Source organism: Anser brachyrhynchus (genome assembly GCF_964034855.1).
Source record: "Anser brachyrhynchus genome assembly, chromosome: 5".
Lineage (NCBI taxonomy): Eukaryota > Metazoa > Chordata > Aves > Anseriformes > Anatidae > Anser > Anser brachyrhynchus.
The window spans coordinates 32896624-32919827 of record NC_137699.1 but is presented as its reverse complement, the minus strand read 5'-3'; the positions used below and the strand labels follow the sequence as shown (position 1 = coordinate 32919827).

Genomic DNA, 23204 nt, shown 5'->3' with positions numbered 1-23204 from the left:
AGCATATAAACACCCAATGCATTGGCTGTCTCCTACACACAGTAACTATATTTTGAGCTATGGGACAAACAATTTACTAAGTTATCAACTAACCATGTTACAGAATAGAACAACCAATTTAAATACCAAAAAAAGAAGAGAGGATCTTGTGTTGTCTCTGAAACTACAAGTTGATGTTGTTGTGCTGTTTTGAGCTTACATAGCTGTAAATTCAACTCTGCTAGAATCCTTTTCAAATTAACAACAGAGTTTTGTGTGTGTGTTATTTATGTATTTATTATTATTATTCAATGGTGACTTTTCAATTCCAGGGACAACACAAGTAATATTTAGAATCATTTAATTCCAGGGACAACACAAGTAATATTTAGAATCATTTAGAAAAGCATTCATTTTTTTTGTTTTCAAAATATAAAGAAGTCCCATTCCCTCTTGATAACACTTAAGTAGCACAAAAACATATATAATCAGTAAGGAATAACAACCTTTTGTCAGAAAGATAGATAGAACTTGATAAGTTCTAAGCACTGCAAATATGGTAACTGTATCCATATTTTGGCTAATATCAAAAAATATTAGTATTTCTTGCTATTTTCCATACAAAGTCATGTAGAAACCTTACTTTCCCCAGTTGTTCCTTTAGGGTCAAAGCAGGAAAATTCACCTTAGATGCTTCTATTGTTATTTTGTTTTTTAAAAGATAGCTAGAAAACAAATAGGGAAAGGGGAAAAAAAAGAAAAACAATTAAAAAGCCCACACAATTGCATTCCTTGTTTATACAGGTTATTAAGATTTTAAATCAGATATAAAATTCTTCCCCAAAGTACCCCATTAATTATGAAAATACTAAAAAAAACCAAAACAATGTTACTTTCAAATCATAAAATCCCCACGTTACCAGCTAAACATAATTTACAGTTTCTATAATGAAGTCCATCTATCATGGAACTGTTTTGATATCTTACGTTAATTAAGTGGATCTGGAATTGAAGAAGATTTCAGCACTGGAAACAACTAAATTTAAACTTTGATGTAATGTGAGGACACTCCAAAAGCATAAGGCAAATCAAATGGAGTCATGCCAACACAAACAATGTAAACACAGAGGATATTAAAATCCCACATCTATGTTCTCAGTCAAAAGTAAAGTAGCTTTTGTTAACTGCAGACTAGTTGGACATCCTGCTTTAAAAACTTGCAAATTCCCATGAAATCCTTGACCATCAACATACAGGACACTCACCAGAGGATGCTCTCCTTGAAGAAACAGAATAAGCCTCGGAGATGAGCCAAGTTGCTGAACGCAGAATAAAGAATGAAGCCCACCATCGAGCCACAAGACCGACAGTATAATGCATTGTAAGCACTAAAAGGAAAAATGGAAAAATAACGTTATTAAACAGAAGTTATGAAAGTATGGATACTGGAGAAATGTTGGAAGACGTCATCAGTTTCATGGGGTCAGTAAAATACAATATAATGCTTTATCCTTTAATAATACAGAGCGCATGAACACGGGAAGTTGGGCACATTGCCTAAGAAAATCTGTGTAATAACACGGGAAGTTGCAATTAGAGATAAAAATCCACAGTGTTTTGTCTCAAAATGATTTAGGTTGTAAAGACCGAATGTGATACGTGGTGAAATAGATTTAAGTTGTAAAGATCAGGTGTGGCATGTGGTGAAATAAGGGCTATGCCTGCACCCGTAACGGGTGATGTCGAAGCTCCCCCTGCTAATGCAGAGCATCGCCTCGCGAGGAGGAAAACAATCAAGCTTTTTACTGAAGGTGTCGTTTTATTGCGACAGAAAGCAGCCGGACAAGACGAGGCGGCCGCGCTACGCACCAGCCCAGCAGGGCTCCCTCCAGGCCCACCAGCAGCGCGTCCTCCCAGGCCACGTCTCCGGTGACTCCTGAGGAGAGAAGAGAGAGCCGGGAGAACCGCGCCCGGCCCGGCCCTGCCCGCCCCGCCCCGGCACTGACTGAGGCAGACGAGGAGGCCGAGCCGCCGCTCCTCCTGCGCGCACAGGTGCAGCGAGTCCGCCAGCACCGCCCGGCACCCGCGGCACTGGAACACGGCGCAGTCCTCCGGCCGCAGCCCCCGCCGCCGCAGCGGAGTCTCCGCTGGGGACGGGTCCGGAGGCGGTGGCGGCGGGGTGGGGGGGGCCGGCGGGGGCTGCTCCACCGTGATGACGCCGCTGATGTGCGGCTCCTGGAACAGCCGCCACAGCTGCCGCCGCACCGCCATCTTCTCCCGCCCGGCGCCCGAGCGCGCCGCCCCGCCCTCCCCGCCTCGCGATTGGAGCGCGCTCGGTGAATCCGCGTTGCTATTGGGCGGCCGGGGTGTCAATCCTCGCTGCCGGGAAAGGACGTCCCAGCGCCCGCTCAAGCAGCGCCTGGCGCGTTTGAAAAAACCAGCGCGGCGGCGGCCGCGCCGCTATTGGTGGCTTCCCCTGCCGCGGGCCCGCCCCCTTCTCACCGCCCAGCCAATGGCCGCGCGCGGCGGGCGAGTTCGAACGGCGAGGGGGGGGGGTGGGGCGTGGGCGGCGGTTGAGCGCGAGATTCGAAGTGCGGCGGTTGGGGCCGCGGCCGCTATGGCGCTCCCCGCGCTGCAGCGCCTCGAGTCCCTCAAGTACGCGGAGCTCCAGCAGCTCGCCAAGGCCGCCGGCCTCAAGGCCAACCTCCGGGTGAGGCGGGGGGCGCCGCACGGCTGGGGGGGCCGAGCCGCGGGTGTAGGCGAGGGGCGGCCGGGGGCAGCGCTGAGGGAGCCGGGGGTCACAGCCTAAAGGAGCGGGGGGGGGAGGTCGGTTGGTGCTCTCCTCAGCTTCGTGAGGCGGGGGGTGCCCCGTGCCTGTCGGCCTTCGAGCGGCGTTTGGGCGGTGCTGTCGTTAATACTCTTCAGCTTTCGGTTAGCTCTGAGGTGGTCGGGCAGTAACTCCCTGAAGGTCCCTCCCAGCTGAAGTGTTCCGTTGCTGTTAGTGCTGATTGTACGTGAGGAATGCGTTGTGTGTAGCGTGAGCAAGGCAGGAGCAGCTGCTGCCGAAGCTTGGTGCGATTTTAATTCCTGTTCAGCTGGGCAGCGCTGCTGAAACGCTCATTCAGCTGTGAACAGTTAACTTTCTAGAAGGCAGATGGAGCAGAAGAAACCTGGCCAGGGAACCTTGTCTTTGTGTCCTCAGGGAAAATAAACGTTGCATGTTTAGCTGGCGGTCTTAAGCGTGCTTTTCAATTTGACTGAATTGTAGAATCTTAGATTATCTTGAGTTGGAAGGGACCCCCAAGGAGTATCGAGTTCGGTTCCTGGCTGGAGGAGAACCACCCCAAAATCAGACCACGTGTCTGAGAGTGTTGTCCAAAAAATTCTTGTACTTGGTGGGCTCAGTGCCTTGACCACTGCCCTGGGGAGCCTGTCCTGGTGCCTAACCACCCTCTCAGTGAAGAAGCTTTTCCTGATATCCAGCCTGACCCTCCCCTGTCCAAGCTCCATGCCGTTCCCTCGGGTCCTGTCACTGTCCCCAGAGAGCAGAGCTCAGCGCCTGCCCCTCTGCCCCCCTTGTGAGGGAGCTGCAGGCTGTCAAGAAACCTCACCTCAGCCTCCTCTGCTCTGGGTCCAACAAGCCAAGTGACCTCAACTGCTCCTTATACATTTTGCCCTTTAGACCCTTCATCACCTTTGTAGCCCTCCTTTGGATAATCTAATAGTTTTATGTCTTTCTTATATTGTGACACTCAAAACTGTACACAATACTCAAAGTGAGGCTTTGAGTAGAGCCAAAGAGAGAGAGCAGAGCGAGACAGTTGCTTCCCTCCAAGCATGCCTTAAGCATTTTGTTGGATTCAGCAAATATTCCGTTTATTTGCTGGATTGATTTATAGGCACTAGTTGGGTTTATGCAGTTTTTGTTTGATGACTTAATGCAATATTTGGTTCGTTTGTTGTTTTGATTTCTCTCCAGGGAGACAAACTGTTGAAAGCACTGAAGCAACACTTTCAAGGAAGAAAAGAAGAAAATGAAAATATGGTAATAGATGATTAAGCAGCCATTCTTTTTCAGAAAGAAAGATTTAGCTTTGTAACTAGTAGAGCACAGCTTGTAATGAACATTGGTTTTAGTTGATGTGAATAGTAATAAAAAAAATACTTCTTTTTAAATAGTGCCTTTAGTTTAATGCACTTGTACTGATAGAAACAGCTGTATGAATACTTGAAGTGGCCTCCCATATGGCTGAAAGCTGGCTGCCTTCCAGCTGTTAATTTAACAATGCATTTTTTAGCCCTTCCACCCATTAAAATTAACAAGGTGTTTTTAGCATCCACACAGAATTATTCCCTGTGAACAGTAATGTTTAAATTCCACTGAACGAATCTTAATTTTGCCTGTTTATCTCCAGACACTAGTCTCTTTCATTTAGGCATGCAAAATGAATTTAAATACTTCTGTGCTGTACTGACTAATCTCAAAGCATTTTATATCTACTACAATTTACTAACGTTGACATTACAAAAGCAATACAACCATGATGTTTACTTTCCATGTATTTTTTTCAATATTTCTGTGAGCTAAATTACTTCATTGCATGTTTTTTTTACTTTTGATTAAAAAAATAAGTTGGTAACCACTTTTTCTAAAACATCTATGTTTAAACTTTTCCTTTATAACTTGCTTCTCTAAAATCATGAGGAAATGGTGTAATCTTAGCTTATTTTTAACTAGCATGGAAGAGTCTCCCACTTATCCCCCCCTTCCTTATGCATGAACCTTTCTATGGGATAATCTGCACAAACTTGGGAAGGGTTGCAGCGTCATTTGAGTCAGGTTTCAAATGTTATGTTTTTTATAGTGTCCAACTGAAAAGAAGTACAGGTTTATTCTGTAGCATTTTAAGTTTGGAAAACAACCAGCTTTGATGTTAAGGAAATTAAGATATTGCTATTTTGCTTATTACTGTGCTACTTAAATGTATACTACTGTTTTCCTCTGTGTGAAATGCCTTTTCCAATAGTAATGTTACAGCTGTCTCTTTGGCGTATCTGATGTATATCAGATATGTTACACATCATGGTACTTTTCTGATACAGGATGCTGAAAGAAGTGCATCTGCTTCCATGAACTCTGATGAATTGAGCTGTCAGAAGGAATTTAAACCCGATCCAGCGTGTTTTGTCACAAAAAGATGTAAAGAAAAGAAAGCAACCAGAAAAAAGAAGAACTCCAGTGAGGAAATTAAAACCAGTGAAGAAACTACAGGGCTCTCTGCTGAGGTGACTTGTATTGCATGGTTTTGTGTGTGTCTGTGTGGATCTCCCCAATAAACAATAAGTGAAACATGCTTGATTCATCCTACTACCATTTTAATAGGTAACATTTGGGTTTTTGTATGCAGATGTACTAGTACTGGTCTTCTGTACTTTATACCACTAATTTAGTATAACTTTACCATGTGCTATTCCATAACGTTAGTCCAAGAAAAGAAATTAAATTCCTCAGAGAGAGATATCATCCCAAACACTGGATGTAGGACTGCTTTCACTGGTTCATCATGGTATTCATCTGAACATTAGACTGCTTGCAGGATTTATCTAAAATAAAGCTATCGGCATTTTTTGATATAGAAAAGATTCACAGAAACTGGATGATTGCCCAAACTTTTTTCTTAAAATTCTCGTTGCTGTCAGTGTGTTTTAATGTAAGTGTGTGTATGTATATATTCGTGGGTTGTATGACTGGTGGAGGAGAGATTTCAGGGTGATATGGGGGTAGAATTATTTTTCTCTAGTATAATGTGCAAGTGGTGGGTGAACTCTGAACTGTGTGAAAAACATAATGGTACCGTTAGAGGGAAATGGGAAAATGAGAGGTGTTAATCTTTCTGCAGCATGTCTAAATAAGCAAAAGCCTATAGTAACCAAAGCTACAGAAATAAAAAGCAACATAGCCAGTGAATTTATTTTTACTTGCAGATAGTTGCACTTTGTCAACAGAGGCAATTTATGCTAAAATGTTAGAACTGTGTGGGTGAAAGTTTTCTAATAGAGATCTGTTTGTGCAATAACAGAATAAGTATTTCCTAGGTTAATTCAGGTTGGACTTCAGAAAGTCTCTTGTTCAATCTCCTGCTGAAAGCAGGGTCAGCTATGAAGTTGGGGCTTTATCTAATCCGGTCTTGTAAACCTCTGAGGATGGAGGCTATACAACCTCTCTGGGCAATTTATTCCACTAAACAACTGCTCTTAGAACAAAATCTTTTCCTTATATCCAGTTGTAACAAACCGTTTAAATGAAGTATGCTTAACTGCAGGAACATTCTGAAATGAAAGAAAATGAAGTGCCCCATGGTGAGCATGAAAAGGGACAGATGGTATTCCAAAATGAGGAACCAGTAATTAAAAAGAGAGCTATTGAAAATCCAGGGATGGCTACTGGGGAGAAGGATCAACCAGAGAAGACTTCTATTAAAAGTACTGGAGTGGAACGTGAGTAATAACTTCCATGAAAGTAACTTTAGTCATTCACAGTAATTCAAATACATTTTCTGGTTATTTTGTTGTCTGCAAAGATTTTTTTTGTGACATGTCTGGTGATCTGTACCTTTTTGAGGATGCCAGAGAAGAATCTGACATTTTGGCCTGTTTATTTGTTTATCTAACACATTATAAAACAATTCCACAAATTCTGCAACGTAATAGTAGTTCTGCTAATTTTGACTTTGGAAATTTGGACCAATGAAATATTTTCAGTGAAGGCGTTCTTGAAGGTCTGAGTGTATTTAATTCTTGTACTTTGTTTAGGATCTGTGCCTTCTGGAATACCCCTGAGATGCCACTTTTTAAAGGAACTGAGTAGCAAGGAAGGGAGAGCTCCCTTCCTCGTGTTTCCTTTTTCTACTCATGAATGGGTTTTGTCACTTCCTTCTCAGGAGTAAAATGGGTATTAAAAGACATAAAGACAACCCTTGTTTGTTCGTTTACGCTGCCAAACGTTATCTGAGTGTGTTATGGTGGACCACTTTTATATCTGGTAGCTCTTTTTAGATCTTCAAACATGATGCTGACAAAATACAGACTCACTTTCCTATTCCTTTGTGCATGCAGCTGACCTGAAGAGGAAATAAATTTTTCTTCCCAATTTTATTTGACAGATTCACAATAATTTTTCAGATACATCCCATTATTTGCTCCTGTTAGACTAGATGTAAATAGTCCTTGAGATGTATTAAGGATAACCTTGCTGTTCCATAGCATTTAAAGGACATTCTTATTGGAGGCCATCTCTAAAGCAGTTTAAAAATTACAAAAATTTCAATTAAGTTTCTTTTAAAAGCAGATGCAATAATGTATGTAGAGGATGCTTTGGCTGAAGCAACATTATAATGAATTTCACCCTGACATTTGGCACAGTGCCAGTCTCTTCCCATAACCATAAGTATCCGTATTGCTTTGACCTTTTTTAACAGTAATTTCGGACAGCAAGAGAGCCGTGTAACAGAAAAATGCTATTACTACGTTTAGTGAAATTTTCTGTATGTTGGTTTTATGGTGTGTTTATGCTAAAAACCAAACTACAGGCAAGATTAAAAAAAAAAAAAGCAGACCTGAGAGCAGAGTTGATCAAAATAACTTAGGTTCTTGCCTCTATATAAGGCAATGGCAGAAAATGGCATCAAAATATGTTTATTTTTACAGGTACAAAAACTTTAAAAATATTTAGAGCTTAATATTTGGATAAAGACCTGTGGGTTGTATTTGTTTACCACAAGCAAAGTTTGCTTGTTAACTCCTCCTGTAAAATACTTTACTACTGAAAGTAATGTCAGGTTATTTTCTGTCAGATTCATTCTGGGTTTGTAGTATGTCACGACATGCTGTTACTCGCATATCATTTAAAAAGTTTTTGAGAGTCTTAGGACATACCTATTCCAATTGAGATTGTGATTTCTAAAAACCTAAAGCTGCTTTGAGGAGATAAGATATATTTTAGAACAAAGGTTTTAAAGAGGGTTTTAATGACATTAAAGTATTTTCCAGTAGTTCTAATCATTTTGTCTAATCTTATTGTGCCAGGTGATATTCATCCTGCGGGAGGGAAGATCCCTTTGTATGTAGGCCGTGCATCTAGGTCTGGGAAAACAGGAATGAAAGCTACTACACCGAGTAAGAGAATCTACCACCTTTGTAAATAGAACGCATTGTCTCTGCATGAAGGGAGACTCGACTTACAGGTTTTACAAACCAGACTTCCATTTTTTGCTTGAACCAAGAGACCACCTTCTCTTTAAAAAGCAAACAAATGAAAATGTCAAAAGGTTACACTGAGGAACAGTTTCCCACCTGTAAATTCATAGTAGTAAATGAATTAAGTATAGGTTGTAAAACTGGCTTATGGAGTACTTTGGTATCTTCTGGATGTTATACTTGCATTCACAGTTTTCATAACAAAGAGTAGGAAGACATGCTATGACTCCTGCACGTTTAGTTTTCATTTTATAGTAATATCACAACTGTAGTATTTATAAGTTAGCTCACTTTCATTACTTCATAAAACACGTTCACTTAAAATGTTTCCATTACTAGGAAATGGAAGCTTTGGGTTTTCTTCCTTCTTTCTAGAGTTCTCTAGAGCAGGTACCATGTACCTATGTAGTTGAAGTAGATGCTGTTTGTACTGTTTAGGTACCTGTGGGTACACAGACTTAGAGGGATACTTTTTTTGGGGGGGATTGTTAAGTACAAGTGTTGCAAACTTTTTTTCTGGTAGGTAGGAAGTTTCCTTAGGAGCTTGTCAGATGCATGACTTCTTATTTTTGGAACTTCTTAGACTTTAAAAAGTTGCATGAGGCTCACTTCAAGAAAATGGAGTCTATTGCTGACTACATTGAGAGGAAGAAAAAAATGATTGAAAACTGCAGCAGTTCACTCAATGAAGTCAAGGTAAGTGCTATCACAGGACAGACATCCATCGGTCCTGTGTTTATTTCCACAAAATCTCTCTGTAAAAATTCCTTCAGGGTCTCTAGAGCAGTAAGAAGCTGGTTTTGTATACGTGTGATGGAATATCGCAGCATTGGTGAGACTTGAACTGGAGTCCTGTATTAATAGTTCTATATACTTATTTGCATATAAGTTCTGTAGCTATGTTTTTAATATTAAAGTTGTATATTAATGGTGTATGGTTATAAATGGTTGTAGAAACCAATAAACAACTTGTCACTTTTGAGTAAAAATAACTGCCACAATTACTTCTGTGAAGGATCTCCTGGAACTTTTGTTAACAAGTGTCTGAATTGCTGCAGAACTAAAGGGGATGGATGGTTCTTCAAAAAGCAGGGATTAAACGCTGTGTTTTTGTGCCTTAAAGAGCCTTTGTGCAATGTCTACCTACAACTCATTTAAAATACATCTAATGTATGTTGCTTTCAATGTTCCTGATTCTCGACTCTTACACATGTGAAAACTGCAAAGGGGCCTCTTCCAGGGTGTGGCAGATACTATAAGAGCAATTGCAATGTATCAATGAATGTCAGCGTATATATCAAAATGTAACACCAAAATTCCTGAAAGTTGCGTTTCTCTTTTCTGTGGCATATGGTGTATGCTTAATGCGTGCTTCAGACAAATTATTTTTGGCAGGTGCTGGCCAAAAAATCTAATCATTTAAGGGCATCAGAAAAAGGCCTTCCACATAGCAATTCTAAGGTATATGTTTTCATATCACTTTAATAATATAAAAAACTGTGTGTAAAATGTTTTTCCCTTTCCTACCCTTCCCCCTTTAAAAACATAAGAGACTGCATGCTTCTGATTCATTGTGTATTTTCCCTTCCTCTTAGATACATTTATGACTAAACTTTTAGTGAAGTATATTAATTCGTGATTTGCTTTTCCCTAGAAACATACTGCTGGCAAAACGTTTTTATTCAGCCCAAATCCAGAAAGAGGTAGATTGTCTGCCACCTGCACTCCCAGTAACCTCCGACGCTCACCACGCAGTTTGCTGAACACTGCAAGTCAAAGTATTTTATCTAGGAAATCTTCATTTAATCCTTCAGTCCTCTCCACAACCAAAATGAATGTCAGGTAAAAAGAACAAACCAAAGCTAACAGTGAGCAATTTGATATGATACGCTTAAAATAATAAACATTGACTGTGATTTGACTACTATATTTTTGTTCCAAACATGACCTACACAAGGTTAATTCTGATTTCTACCTTTCAACCTAACTTTAGGGCTGGTTTAAGCTTTACTATACTAATATTATTTTGATTCTTCATCTTGATACTTGATTGTAGAAGAATTTTGCCTCTTTCAGCTTTCATTTTGCTACGCCAACCAAGCTGAATTATTTTTCTTCTCTTACTGTGTAGGTATTCCATTTTGTCAGGCAACTTAATAGTCTCTCTTATATAGGAATTGATACATCTTTGGAATGACTTAGCCAAAACTGTATGCAGTATCACAGATGAGTCTTGCAATGGACTCATTGGGGATCTTTTGGGTGCTCTTTGTGTCTGTCCACTTATCAGAGTAGGGCCTCATCTTGTAATCAACTAATATAAGCAGATTGCTTCTAGCACATGGGAACCAAACTGACACCAGGAAGTCATGATGGATTGCTAAATGAATGAGCTCATACTTGATGCTATTAAACCTGATCTAATTTCCTTTTAAAACATAATGCACACTTCATTATTCCTACACAGTAATCTAATACACAATTATGTTAATGTCTCCTGAATTTTTGTTATCAGTAAACTTTATTAGCTTATTACTAATTTTTCTGGAGTCTTGAACAAAAAAAAATAAGGAATTGAAAGTATAGTCCTTAATGGTACCCTATTGGTAAATGTTCTTTTACCCGTTTTCTCTCAGTGAAAGTCATTCTATTTACTATTTTCTTTGCCAGTTACCAACTGTTTGACTAATGCCAGCTTTCTCCCACTTACCTGACTTTTCACACTAGCTGAAGTTCAGATTTAGACATTCTAAATTTTACCCTTGTCCTTCTTACCCTGCTAATAGTATCAGGTTAATCTTGTCTCTGTTGCATTACTTTGCATTTTTCTGATAACACTTAATTTTTAACACTTTTGTGCCAAGTTTATAGTTGCTGGAACACTTTTTGTCTCTGAAGAAAGGATTTTTTCTTTTTTCTGCCCTGTGTGTCAGTACAACTAATAACTAATATAAATAACTATGAGACTTGTAATCTTTGCATGCTAGTTCTTTTGCTGCTCAGAGACCAAGGTTGAGAGTCCCTTGCAATATCGACTTCATTCTTGCTGGCTTTGTTTCTATTTTGTATGTGACAATTTTGATTTCCGTGCTTTCCTTCTATTAATCCAATCTTGTTAACTCTGTTGAAAAATGATACAGCGTAATCATCAAATGAAAATAATATTCTATCTTTTAGTAATTGCATACTTTTTTCCACTGCAGCCCTACTTGATTCTTAGCATTATGTAAAATGAATCAGTGCTTTCAGAATTTACTTCCATTTCGTTTGTCCAAAAATGTGCTGAGCTAGATCTTACAAGCTGCACTTCATTCATAAACTTCCTAGCCCTCAAAATGTAGGTCTTAATAATAAACTTGCTGCTTTTTCCATAACTTGCAGGCTTTCAGCTCAGTAACATTATAGATAAGACTTATTAATTCATGCAAGCTTTTGAATTTTGTTTCACATGCTCACACATTAAAAAGTGTGTGAGTATTTACACACACAGCACACACACGTGTCTTGGTATACAGGTAGTTTGAGTTTTGACTAGAATTTCCATTCTCTCCTCATGGATCTAGAGTTCTGTTTAGTTATTTTTTTAACTTCTGAATTTGAAAACTTAATAATGTTTATAAATCATAATCTTTTACTAAAGAATCTAAAGATTAAGTAAGCTGCATAGGTTGGTAAAGAAATCTACTAGCTTATTGCACCCAAATACTTTTTCTCTCCAAAACAACAGTTAGCTCTTTAACAGCTGTAAGTAACAGGAAGAATTTTAATGTTGGATCACAAGCTGAAAATTGTCAGCAAAGGTATTTTTAGTGTAATTTGTGTTAGCTGTGAAAATTTTATATACAGAAAAACTTCCAACATATAAAATACAATTTTTGCTCCTTTTGTGTTCTGTAACATGGCTTACTTTCCTTGTAGGTGACTTATTTTTGTCCTTTATGTTTCTAATAACTTTCAGGTTCTCAGAAGCCACAAAAGATAACGAGCATAAGCGCTCTCTTACCAAGACTCCATCTAGAATGTCTCCATACTTAGAGTTCTGCACACCTGACAGCCAGAAGAGCTGCAAACTCTTAAGTAGGAAAGACAGCAAGAAGGATACAAGAAATAATGATCTGGCTGCATCAAAGGGTAAAGTGGATGGCAAATTTTTTTTGCATCAAGACTTATTTGTACTGAATGGTTATATAATTCTTATAACTCAAGATAATGTAGGCCCATGTTTTAATTTCAATCTTTAATTTATGCCTGATTCTTTAGAAACTGCAGCAGTTTATTTCCTTCAGTTTCCAGTATTTAAATTAAAATGTTTAGCTGCTAAAATCTAAATAGGCAGTAAGCATAAAGACTCTGAATACCTAGCTACCTACACAAAAGCCTGTGGGGGACAGAAAAAGTTCTGGACCTTTATGGATTGCATAGGAAAAGGTTGACATAACTCATACGGGGAGATTCCTGCAGTGGGAGGTGTTGCTGATGCCTTCTCAGAGGTCTCATTCTCCTTGTGGGATGGGTGTGCACCAGTTATCTAGCTGTGTTTTAGGACAACCTGGTATTATCAGCCTCAGCAACCCTAGTTAAGTCAGGATTCAAAACCCTGTATGTAGGAAAGTGGAATTCTTCTGATCATTAGTAATCTGCACCACCACAGCTCTGCTAGCAGTTGATATCCTGGCATCACCAGGTACATCAACTCCAAGTTCTTGACCTATGCTACCTATCTTGCTGTATGACAATTTTGGTATTTTTTGGGGTGGCAGGTGGGGGTTCCACTGCTGATCTGAAGCTGATATGTTCCACAAGAATACTTTTTTAAATATGAAAATCCATTTGCTTCTAAATAAGTGTACAGAGACTAGGAAACCAATCAATTTGCTCTGAAGGACTGGAAACATACATGGATCTATATCTGGGATTGTTTGGTCATGTTAAAGTCTCTTGTGGTATCCCAATTCTTCTTGTAAAAGCCATGATTTGTATCGCAAAAGAATATGAATAAGCTCAGGAAAAAAACTGTTGCCAGTGTCCTTTATCCTAAAGCAGATAAGGGCAAGACTTACAGAAACTTACTTCTAAGATATGGTCTGGGGTTATGGTTTAAGACACAAAAGGTACTGCCTTAAAAGGCACTGGGCTCAAAAATAACATCTTAAATCATAACTTAAACTAAAGTTGCATAAAATCATGTAACTTGAAAAATCACGCAACTTGAACAGTGTGTTTATATAAGCCATATAACATGCACCTCTGATACAGAAGTAAGCAGTTTATGACAAACTTGTAAGCAAAGTGGCAAGAAAGACAAAAATGGTGTGCGTCCTCCTTAGAGCAGTCAGGTATTTGATGACTGATAGCAACATGGAGTTTTCTCCCACGTGGACCTCACACAAAGGCTTCGTGCGCTGCCTTGTAATTGAGTCACTTACTTACCTATAGTTGTAGACTGTTCCTCTTGCATCTACAGTGAGCAGTTACTATTGAGAACATACCGTTAAGTATTTCACATGCTTTTGAATGTATTTCAATGAAATCTCAGATGAATGTAAGCTTCAGTGTGATCAGTGAATCTGGGCTTTACAGACTAGCTTGAGAACCACTAAATCCGTCTTGAGATTGAACAGATCTGTTGCTTGCCAGGATGCTATTTAAAAACAGAGCAAAAAGGTTAATATTTCACAACTCTTGCTCTCGCTGGATCTGAAAGCTCCCTATGTCCAGTAAGCTGTATCTGTACGATATTGTCTTCAGTGGTAGCAGAAGGTGGCATTTAATGGCTCTTTGTTCTTCAGAGTTGTACCGTGGTCCTCAATTATCTATTTACATATAAAGTTGGAAAGTATGTTCTTACTACACTTAATAAGTACAACATTTTGATGCCTTTTGTAGTTGTTACCCCCTTCAAGTTTGCAGCTCACTCTGCAGAGCCCACAAGCACAAAGAAGACATTTGATCTCAAAGCAAGTCTCTCAAGGCCACTTCGTTATCAACCACATAAAGGTACAGTGATCCTTTATTGGTCATATCACTTACTAAAATGCTCAGAAAATAAAGCACTGAGCCACTTTGCTATATCATGTTGTATATTAAGTCATCTCTTGTTTATTTTCCCTGTCCCTTTTTCTTGAGATTTCCAAGTAGTTTGTGGGCTGTTGTTAAATTTCTACATGATGCATGCTTTAAGAACCTCATTACTGAAAAACGTCTTTATGAACAAAATCCCATGAATACAGGAATAAACTTCCATGTATTGCACTGAATATATGTATGTACAAGGAATTTGAGATAAAAATCTTATTGTGTAAAGGATTGGTTCTTTATTAAAAGTGCACATTTGTGGGAGAAGCAAAGCATCTGAAATGTTCTTTGTGTAATTACTGTTACCTGGAAAACTACCCATAAGAAATGGGCTGGGGAAAATAATAATACAACTGAAGAGGCATTTTGTCTCATAGGCAGCCAGCAAAGAACAAGCTAGCTAGTATAAAATTCACAATAAGTTAAGCACATAAGTACTAAACTGTAGTAATTCTGTCTTTGCCTCTGACTTGTAGGACGATTAAAACCTTGGGGAGAAAGTAAAGAAAATACTGCCATAAATAAGTCTGTCAGTAGGAACATCTCTTCACGTAAGAAAGATTACAAACAGCCACATCTCCAGACAAGGTTAGTACAACATTAGCTCTTTATGAATAGTGTTATTTAAAATAATGTGATAGTTCACTTTTTTTTTAGTGTTAACTTGCACAGTTCACAAAAGAATACTTCTGTATTCACTTTGGCCTCCAATACCTGTCCAGTATCACAAAGGCCAAAAAAGATGCAACTGTGAATCTGATAGATTTTTATTCTATGAGCTTCCAATTCTAGCATTTGGATACTTGCCTTCATCTCAAAAGAAAATGAATATTGACAAGTTGTTACCTTGAATGTTAGACCTGTACATCTAAGCAGAAGTACTTGTCTGTTTAGATTTGATTCAAAATGGAACTGTTCTCTTTGTGCATGGCTAATGCAGCACATTGTTAAATAGATGTCAAACCTTCGTCACCTTCATATTCCTTACGTTGCTTGTGTCTCTGCCTTTAACATAATTTGATATGGTCTCTTTCCTTTTTTTCCTTTAGGGAAGAAAGGCGGGAGAAGCACGAGCAGGAGAGAAAAAAGAAGAAGGCTCAGGTTCTTGGAAACCGTAGAGGATTATCTGTAGGTTAAAAAGAATCAGAAATAGCCAGGATCTGACTGTAAATACTGTCCCTCTCATGTAAATATTTGTACTGTCTGTACTTTAGAGTATAGGTCAGGTTGCTTATTAGTTAGTAGAATCCAGAGAGCTTTGAATGAGACCTTATAATGCATCTGAGCGTAAAGTTTTCATGATCAACTTCTCCAATGAGATGAGAGTTCTAACCTTTTAGTACCTTAGAACTTAGTAATACTCTAATTTAAATAACTCCCTTAACTAAAAAGTGTTAAAGCAGAAAATCTAAGTGGAAAAGAGATGCTCAAGGAGCCTCCTTGTGACTCAGTATAGACTTCTCCACCAGGACGCATTTATTAGCCACTGGAGTGCATGCTTTAAATTGCAAATGTTAAAATGTTCCACTGGTAAATTGAAGGAGATATCTGCACGCCCTGTTCTCCAAATCAATCTTTAAATCCTATAGCAACTGGTAGAGCCAATTGTTCTGTATTCCTAACTGCAGCTCTGTGAAATAGCAGGGAATTTCCAGAAGAAAAAGTATTCATGTTTTCTGGAAAGCTACAAAGCTTACAGCATAGCATAATTGTGAAATACCCTTTTTTAAAAAAGGATTGCAATTGAAAAGTGGCTTTACAAGTTAACAGCTCCATGCTTTGAACAGTTAAGTTTGGTTTTGTTCCTTTCTATGGTAAATAGCAGATGTTATTTTTCTTGTTTTCTGCGATGCTTAAAGGATGTTAATGTAGTGCTGAAGAATGCTCAATGCCTTATATTCAAAAACTGTTACTTAAAAAAAAAAAGCTGTCTGGATTTGTTGTGGATGAAACAGTGACTGGAAAGGTAATGTAGCAGTTGTAATCTCAGCTATTCTAGTGAGCAAATACTTAAATGAATTTAGTATTGTCATTAAATGCTGAAATGTCAAGCTCTTTTTTATAAAGTTAATGGGGAAAATAAATATTTTGTACATATCTTGCTAGTTATATGATCTGTGTATAACTACCTCCTTTATGTAGCATGCTTTGTTCAAATTTCTATTTATTACTCAGTGTCTCTTTCTGTAAGTGACTAGTTTTTCTTACTGATTTGCCTGCCTACCCCTTCTTGAATGCATGTGTCTGATACCTTTAGAAAGGATAAATATTACCGCTCTTCTGCTCTTAAATGATCTAATTCTCTGCAAAAGGAAAAGGATAGTACAAGACAACTTCAGCTTGCATATTTGTGGTCTTCCACATACACTATAGCTATATTTAGTATTTTTAAGGTACATTTAAGTAACAAGGAAACTCTGAAGGATGTCAAAGCTTTGATTAGGCTGTTTGTGACATCTGAAACAACGATTCAGCAATTGTTCTTTGAGAGTGTTTAAGTTATTGAAAACCAGACTTCTCAAAAATCTTACAATACACATCAGAAAAACATCTGCTCTCACCCACTGCCTACTCCCCAGTAATGGTGCTAATTAAGCTGAGGTATGAGTTTTCAGGCAACAAACACTAACAGGGGCTTCACCTCAAACCACCATTGGAGTTTTCAGTGTTGTAGAGCTCAAGGCATAAGGCTATTGTCAACAGCTCTAAAATAAGAGCTAAATCCAGTTCATAGCTCCTGTTTCAATCTTGGCAGTGGCAGCAGCTTTTTCTGTTTTTAGTTCTTCACAGGAGCCACAAGTTTAGGTTGAAATACTTTTGGTCCTGCTCTCTAAGTTTCAGAGATGGCACCATCCTTTAACCACTGTTTTTCACTGTATGAATTCCCAGCATATTTTTAAACTGGAAAAACTATACAGTTGTAATAAAACTAGACAGTTGTAAAATACTTGGGTCTATAAACAATGTAATATAAAATGAAATTGTTGTGTACTGAGAAACAACAATGCATTCATGAAATTTTTATTTCCGTAAAGGTCAGGACAGAAGTCAAAACTCAGCCAGTCAATAGTTACTACTCTGTAAACATGTATCGCAGCTCCCCTCAGGCTGTGTACGTGCAGTCTCATGGATTCTGTATTTGGCAGCTTAAAGATACCAACAGTTTTAGTCTAGTCAGAATAATACAGTCGATGCTTCATGCACTTTTTAATGTTTCAATAGAATCTTCACGTTGTTAGAACCCACACTTGAAGTATTCTATGAAAATTAACTTGGCAGCTGAAGAATGTTCCAAAGGACAGGACCAATTTAAATCTGAGGATTCCTGTCATATATTTCATAGGCGAATTCTTCTGTATGAGCTCTATCATTTAGCAAGCCAATAAAATCAATCTCCAGCTGGAATGGACCATCTACTTTATCTCCCAGGGTGAATCCGAGGGTACTAACCTAGAAGATACATATATTAGAGTCCTGTTTAAAATAACATTCCAATTGAACAGTTATCTGCTACTTGCAGGTTTTACAGTTTGCAGCCATTCATTTAGTATTTGTTCAAAATGAGGCAGTATTTCTAAAGCTGTGAATGCTTCACCTACCACATTTTCAATACAGACTCCCACTGGGAAGCTATTTCACATTTGCTTTTCTACCACGATGTTGAACTGTGTATTACAAATGGTCTGAGCCTAGAGCAACATTGACTTTCATCCTTTAAGATTGCACAGTGCCAGTTTTGTCACAATTAGGTGTGCAAACATTTTCATCATGTCTGTTACAGTTCTAATGTGACCAGGAAACAAAAATAAATGTAACAAAAGATGGAACTTTCATTCTAGAGCAAGTCATAGACTTGGTGCATTGTGAAAGTGCACCAAAACAGACATTTTAAAACATATGAAGCTTTGTTTCTGAGTTTTATATTTCAGTAAGTGACATAGACACATTATTCTGAATGGGAAAATGTTCTTAAATAGCATACCCCTCGTTCCTTCCCCACTGTTATGCTAGTAAAAACAACCAACCATCACCACTCTCTTATTCCAACTATATTAATAAACTCCATAAAATCCCTGGGGCTCAGGCATGTTTCCCGTTAGCCTACGCCTGAAAGCTTTCTCAGCTCTTGTATGTCACCAATCATCTTTCAGAGACTCCAGCATTATCACTTCTCAAAACAAGCCGGGTAACTAGTGGTGAGTCACCTATTAAGCCCTCAGTACCCCTAAACTCTGCTAAAAGCGCAGCTCTGATCTGTACCCACAGTTATAAGGACTGCTGTACATGCAGAAAAATAATGCCTGGGATGTGTCAGATTAAAGTTGAATAACCGTAGGCTGAGAATTGAGGATAAACATACATTACAAACATGCTAAATAAGTAAAAGAGCAATGCTGAAGTGATTAAATGGATCACTTCATCACTCCTCTCAGACTGATCTAGGGTTTCAACTACTTTATCTCCCCCAGAAGCAAGCTATACAGTCAGGCCATTGGCTTATGAAGCCTGCAGAGGTTTTAAAACTATATCTTTCTGGTTCATATTATTATGGATTATTAGAGGAGTCACCTAAACTCTATGTTCTGAAGAATTTAACCCGTTGTAAGCCCTAGATACATTGTCTACGATATAAGCTTGCTTTTAATGTTTTTGGCAGTACTGTGCCAACTTGTACGTTAGATTTTTCAGCCATCACTTTGATCATTTTCAAAAAAAAAATATTTTTGAACAGACAATTAAGTTGTGAGTTGTTTCTTGGTTATCTAAGTATCTTAAAAATTTTTAGCTTTGGAGCTACTTTGAAGTAAATTGACACTGCAATCACAAAGTAGGATAATTTAAATGTAAAAGGTAAGCACACAAGAATAAGTACCTTATAACAGGAAGAGACCCCTCAATTTTAAATTCACTAAAATTAAATACCCCAAGGATTTCCAAGTCATTTAAATAATGACAAGTATTCATAGAAAGTAAATTTCAGACCGTTTAAGCCTACAGAAAACTTGCCTTGTCTAACCAGATAGGATGCTGGTTATCCTGGACTCTTCCTCGACTGGAGAGAAAGAATTTGGAGAATGGAATCTGACAGAAAAAAAACAAACAAAAAAAACAGACTTCAGTGTCACTAGTATACAAAATAAAAGCTTAAGAAAAAAAAGTCTGCCTTAGTATATGAAGTCATGCTACATTTGGTACCAGCACTGTTCAGGTCCGTACAAGTGGCACAGAGAAGCTCATGAGCTTACCCTTATTTCTTCCCAGTATGGCCCTCCTCGGGTGAACATGAAGTAGTTGTACAGATCGTCCTTGTGATGAGAGAAGTAAGGGTCTGTATAAATGTTTACCATCCAAGGTCTGCCATCACCACGGACGCGTAAATGCAGACTGTTGAAGTTTGACCAGTCGTAATACTTCTTCCTAGCAAAAGATCCCTACAAATTATTAATAAACAGAATTATTCCTCCTTCATACTTGAAGGGAAATTTCCATTACAAAGAACAGTGCTACTGCTTTGATCGCTGCCCTTGTTCTCGCTGTAAATACTATCTCCTGTGACACAGTGGAAATGAGGTTTCTCTTTCATCATACCAGGCACTGATCTCTGTGAACTTCCTTCGGCACTGTACGAGAGCCCGCAAAACCTACTATCGCTGCTCTGAAGACCCATGCTAATTATAAATCACAGCCTCGTAACTATCAGAAATGAGATCTCTTTCCTCGGACCAAATTCCCTACCAGGCACACACACACACAAATGCTACAATGGCAGATCAGGCCGGTAGTTCATTACGTTTAATATTCTGCGGTCAGTACTAGGCTATTCAGAGGAGGTTACAACAAATTGCATATATGGGATAATTTATCCCCTGTGGTAACTTCCCTTACTAAAGACTGACGTGAACACTGAAAGCATTTATATGCTTTCCAACACTTTTTGTCATTAACTGTGCATAATGATCCAGATTACAAGCATATTGAATCTTCAAGTGCATTTTTTCCAAAGACCTCAGAAGCCCCGACGTTGTGATTTGCACATGGGCAGACCAAATAACCTTCAGAGTCACACTGAGGTCATTGGAGCAAGAGGGGGTTGCCAGGGCTATTCTTGACCAGAACTGCTCAAACCAAGTCAAAATTAGCACCAAAAATCCAGAAGTTTCCCCTTTACAGCACTACTACGGTTACCTATTAACCTTTCTTCTATGCACTCATCTTGTAAGTCACAGGATCAGTAGATAATCAATTTATGGCTTTGCCAGTTTTGAGCATTTTTACTTAAAGAAAGTAAAGTATTTTTATTTATGTTTTCAGCATCTAATCTCAACCTGTGTTATAAAGATGGACACTTCACTACCCCAGTTAGGAAACGAACATTTGAGTCACGTTTGCACAAGTTAGTAGCAATCTTGGGAACTCCAGTGAGATTCAACCCCCGGTTCCATTCCCCTGACCTGGTGTCACCAATGTAGCCTGTGTTCCTCTGCCTCTCATTTGCCCATTGATTTTGCTTGCTTAAGTTCTCTGCTATCCAAGTTGCAAACAACAGAACAGTCTAAAAAGGTATTTTTTAACACACTGAGTCGAAGTGTTGTTTTGCTTTTTGAAGATGTTTAAATACAAGGAAAGAAAAAAGCAGTACCAATAGTAAGCACACCCATTTATAGTTCTGATTTGCTCTATTTAGATCTATCAAATATTTGTCTCACTTTTTCTGATACACGGTAGGAGTCAGACCTTTAAACCATACATTTCAAAGCATTATTTTCTGTACCTATAAGGAAGAAAAATGATGAGCTCATTCACTGAGACCAAGTTTGATGAATAGGCCAAGTTAAAGCCCAGAAAATTTGCCCTTACAACACATTCAATTAACTTCCAATTTAGAGAGACTCATCTATTTTAATTGTACCAATTTAACATCTAAAGGTTCATTACAGATCCTTCATTTGTAAGGAGGCAGCAAACAGGGCTGTCTTAATGATGTCCTATTGTACATTAGCAAATGATCAAACGTATTATACCTTTTCTAAGAAAGGAGAACAAAATCTGGGTAAAAGTTGAAGTTACTGCCAAGTCAAAGGACACAGCAGCAATCACATCTGAGAAGGAATGTCTAATATTCCTGAAGGTGATCAGTTACAACCGCAGTAAACAACAAATCACAGAAAAATGCTCTCTGATTAAACAACAGCTGCTATGATATCATGAAGCCGCACTTACCACTGGTGGTTTGGCTCTCATGCTACAATATCCACTGTATTTTGTCTCCCCATCGCGAGGTACTTCGGTATTGAGAGTTCCATACAGCAGAGCAGCCTGGTTATTCCTACCCAGTTTTAGGTAAACTTCACTTTTCCCTCCAATCTCTACATCAGAGGAAACAACCCATTTATTTAAATCTTCCTGGCTCCGAAACTCCCACATCACCTTTGTCTGCTGCAACAGGTACTGATCAAACTGACGGCCTTCAGGTCCTCTTAAGTGTTCTTCGGTCTCCTTCTTCAGCAAGCTTAGCTGAGTCTTTAAGGCATCGATGCCCTTCTTAAAACTGAAATCAATCTTTTGCCAAGACGGCGTTTTCTCGGGCTGTGATCCTGGCCTCCTGTAACTGCTATACAATTTTGACGTGGAATCAGCGAGAAGAAATCCAAGCAAGGGGTGCAAAACTTTGTGCCTGCAGCATCTGCCACGTAAGCCAGCGCTGCTCAGCACCGTCACAGTCAGAGCCATCGTGGTAAAGCTGCGGGATGCACTCCCAGTGAGGCAACGAACGGGTCTGAAATCAATTCATCAAGAAAATCGGTATCCAGAGCTATCTGTGGTTACTGTAGTTTATCTTCACCTTTAAATGAAAAGGAGAAAAGATAAAAATTAGAGTTTTACAAGCATCGTATATTAATTTTTTAAATGAAGCTTTGAAAAAAATCTCTGCACCGCTGCTGGTCTGAGCAGCTACAGCACACCGTTACTCTCTGATTCATAGCGGAGAGCCTCAGCGCCCAGTAATCCACTGGAGGGAGGCTATTTATTACCTCTTGCTCGCAAGATTGGGCAGGCTGGTTTGGGATTCCTTCTGTGGCAAACCAAACCGCGTCAAACCAGCTCACCTTCTCTGAGCTCTTAAGGACGAAATCATTCAAAAAGAAAGAAAACCACTGAAAGCTGCAGGCGTGCCGCATCGGACCGTTTAGGTTTTTCAGCCCCTCCAGGGATCGTTAATTGTCCCCCCGGTCTTGTCCCTGCTCCTCTCACTCACAAGCCCTCAGCCCGAGCCCGCGGTTAATCCTCGCTCCCAGGCCCCCGGCAGGTCGCTCCTCTTCCTTCCCCACCTCTTGCTCCCCGCTGTCGTCGCGCACACCTCCTCCCCGCTCTCCGTCGCGACAGGAGCCGACAGAGCAGAGCCCAGCAGGCCGTGCACGCCTCCCGCCCGTCCCGGCTCCGGCAGCGGCTCGGCGCGGCCGCCTCACTCCTTCCGGGTCAGGCCCCGCTGCCCCCGTGCGGGCGGGGCGGGGCAGGCGGCGGGGCCGGGGTCCCCCAGCGTTGTGCGCCCTCAGCACCGCCGCCGGGAGCGAGCCCCCGAGCCGCGGGTCCCGCCCCCGGCCTCTCCCCGCAGCCCCAGGGGCTGGGACCGGCGGCAGAGCGCGGGGCGCCGCCCGCCCCCTCCTCCCCTCACCTCCCCTCACCTCCCCTCACCTCCCCTCACCTCCCCTCAGCCGCCCCGTCCCGTCCCGTCCCGTCCCGTCCCGTCCCGTCCCCCCCCCGCGGGCGGCGGCCGCCCCTCCCCGCTTCCCGCCCCGCCGCGCTGCGCATGCGCCGTGCCCTTTGTGTCCCGGGCGGGCGGGCGGCGCGGGGCAGGCCGGGCCGCTCGCAGCGCCGCGCCGCCGCCGCCGCCG

At 40.2% G+C, this 23204-nt stretch overlaps 2 protein-coding genes across 3 annotated transcripts; one reads left to right on the top strand and one right to left on the bottom strand.

Annotated features, from left to right (window-relative positions):
- The first annotated feature begins 2053 nt into the window (after window positions 1-2053).
- On the top strand, window positions 2054-16407 carry NUSAP1 (nucleolar and spindle associated protein 1). The gene is made up of 12 exons (XM_080593457.1): window positions 2054-2689; window positions 3959-4024; window positions 5083-5265; window positions 6303-6477; window positions 8065-8154; window positions 8819-8931; window positions 9631-9696; window positions 9890-10077; window positions 12194-12366; window positions 14122-14232; window positions 14787-14898; window positions 15360-16407. Exons 1-12 carry the CDS (start codon window positions 2192-2194, stop codon window positions 15445-15447), a joined length of 1863 nt encoding a protein of 620 aa, XP_080449583.1. The 5' UTR covers window positions 2054-2191; the 3' UTR covers window positions 15448-16407.
- A 909-nt stretch (window positions 16408-17316) lies between these two features.
- NDUFAF1 (NADH:ubiquinone oxidoreductase complex assembly factor 1) lies at window positions 17317-22984 on the bottom strand. Of its 2 annotated transcripts, none has more exons than XM_080593452.1 (5): window positions 22568-22984; window positions 21532-22153; window positions 19557-19742; window positions 19318-19392; window positions 17317-17760 (listed from the first exon to the last, which is right to left on the bottom strand). In XM_080593452.1, exons 2-5 carry the CDS (start codon window positions 22039-22041, stop codon window positions 17620-17622), a joined length of 912 nt encoding a protein of 303 aa, XP_080449578.1. In that variant the 5' UTR covers window positions 22042-22153; window positions 22568-22984; the 3' UTR covers window positions 17317-17619. The 2 variants fall into 2 exon arrangements, with proteins under 2 accessions (XP_080449578.1, XP_080449577.1); XM_080593451.1 differs by having other exon boundaries at window positions 22641-22984.
- Window positions 22985-23204: the final 220 nt, after the last annotated feature.

What these genes read in the sequence shown, in the direction of transcription:
- NUSAP1 (XM_080593457.1), top strand. Translation starts at nt 2,192, where the DNA reads ATGACGCCGCTGATGTGCGGCTCCTGGAACAGCCGCCACAGCTGCCGC. An exon ending in ACAACCAAAATGAATGTCAG is followed by an intron (nt 10,078 to 12,193) that starts GTAAAAAGAACA and finishes AATAACTTTCAG; the next exon opens with GTTCTCAGAAGCCACAAAAG. An exon ending in TCGTTATCAACCACATAAAG is followed by an intron (nt 14,233 to 14,786) that starts GTACAGTGATCC and finishes TCTGACTTGTAG; the next exon opens with GACGATTAAAACCTTGGGGA.
- NDUFAF1 (XM_080593452.1), bottom strand. Translation starts at nt 22,041, where the DNA reads ATGGCTCTGACTGTGACGGTGCTGAGCAGCGCTGGCTTACGTGGCAGA. An exon ending in CATACTGGGAAGAAATAAGG is followed by an intron (nt 19,393 to 19,556) that starts GTAAGCTCATGA and finishes TTTTTCTGTCAG; the next exon opens with ATTCCATTCTCCAAATTCTT. An exon ending in ATCCTATCTGGTTAGACAAG is followed by an intron (nt 17,761 to 19,317) that starts GCAAGTTTTCTG and finishes TGTATCTTCTAG; the next exon opens with GTTAGTACCCTCGGATTCAC.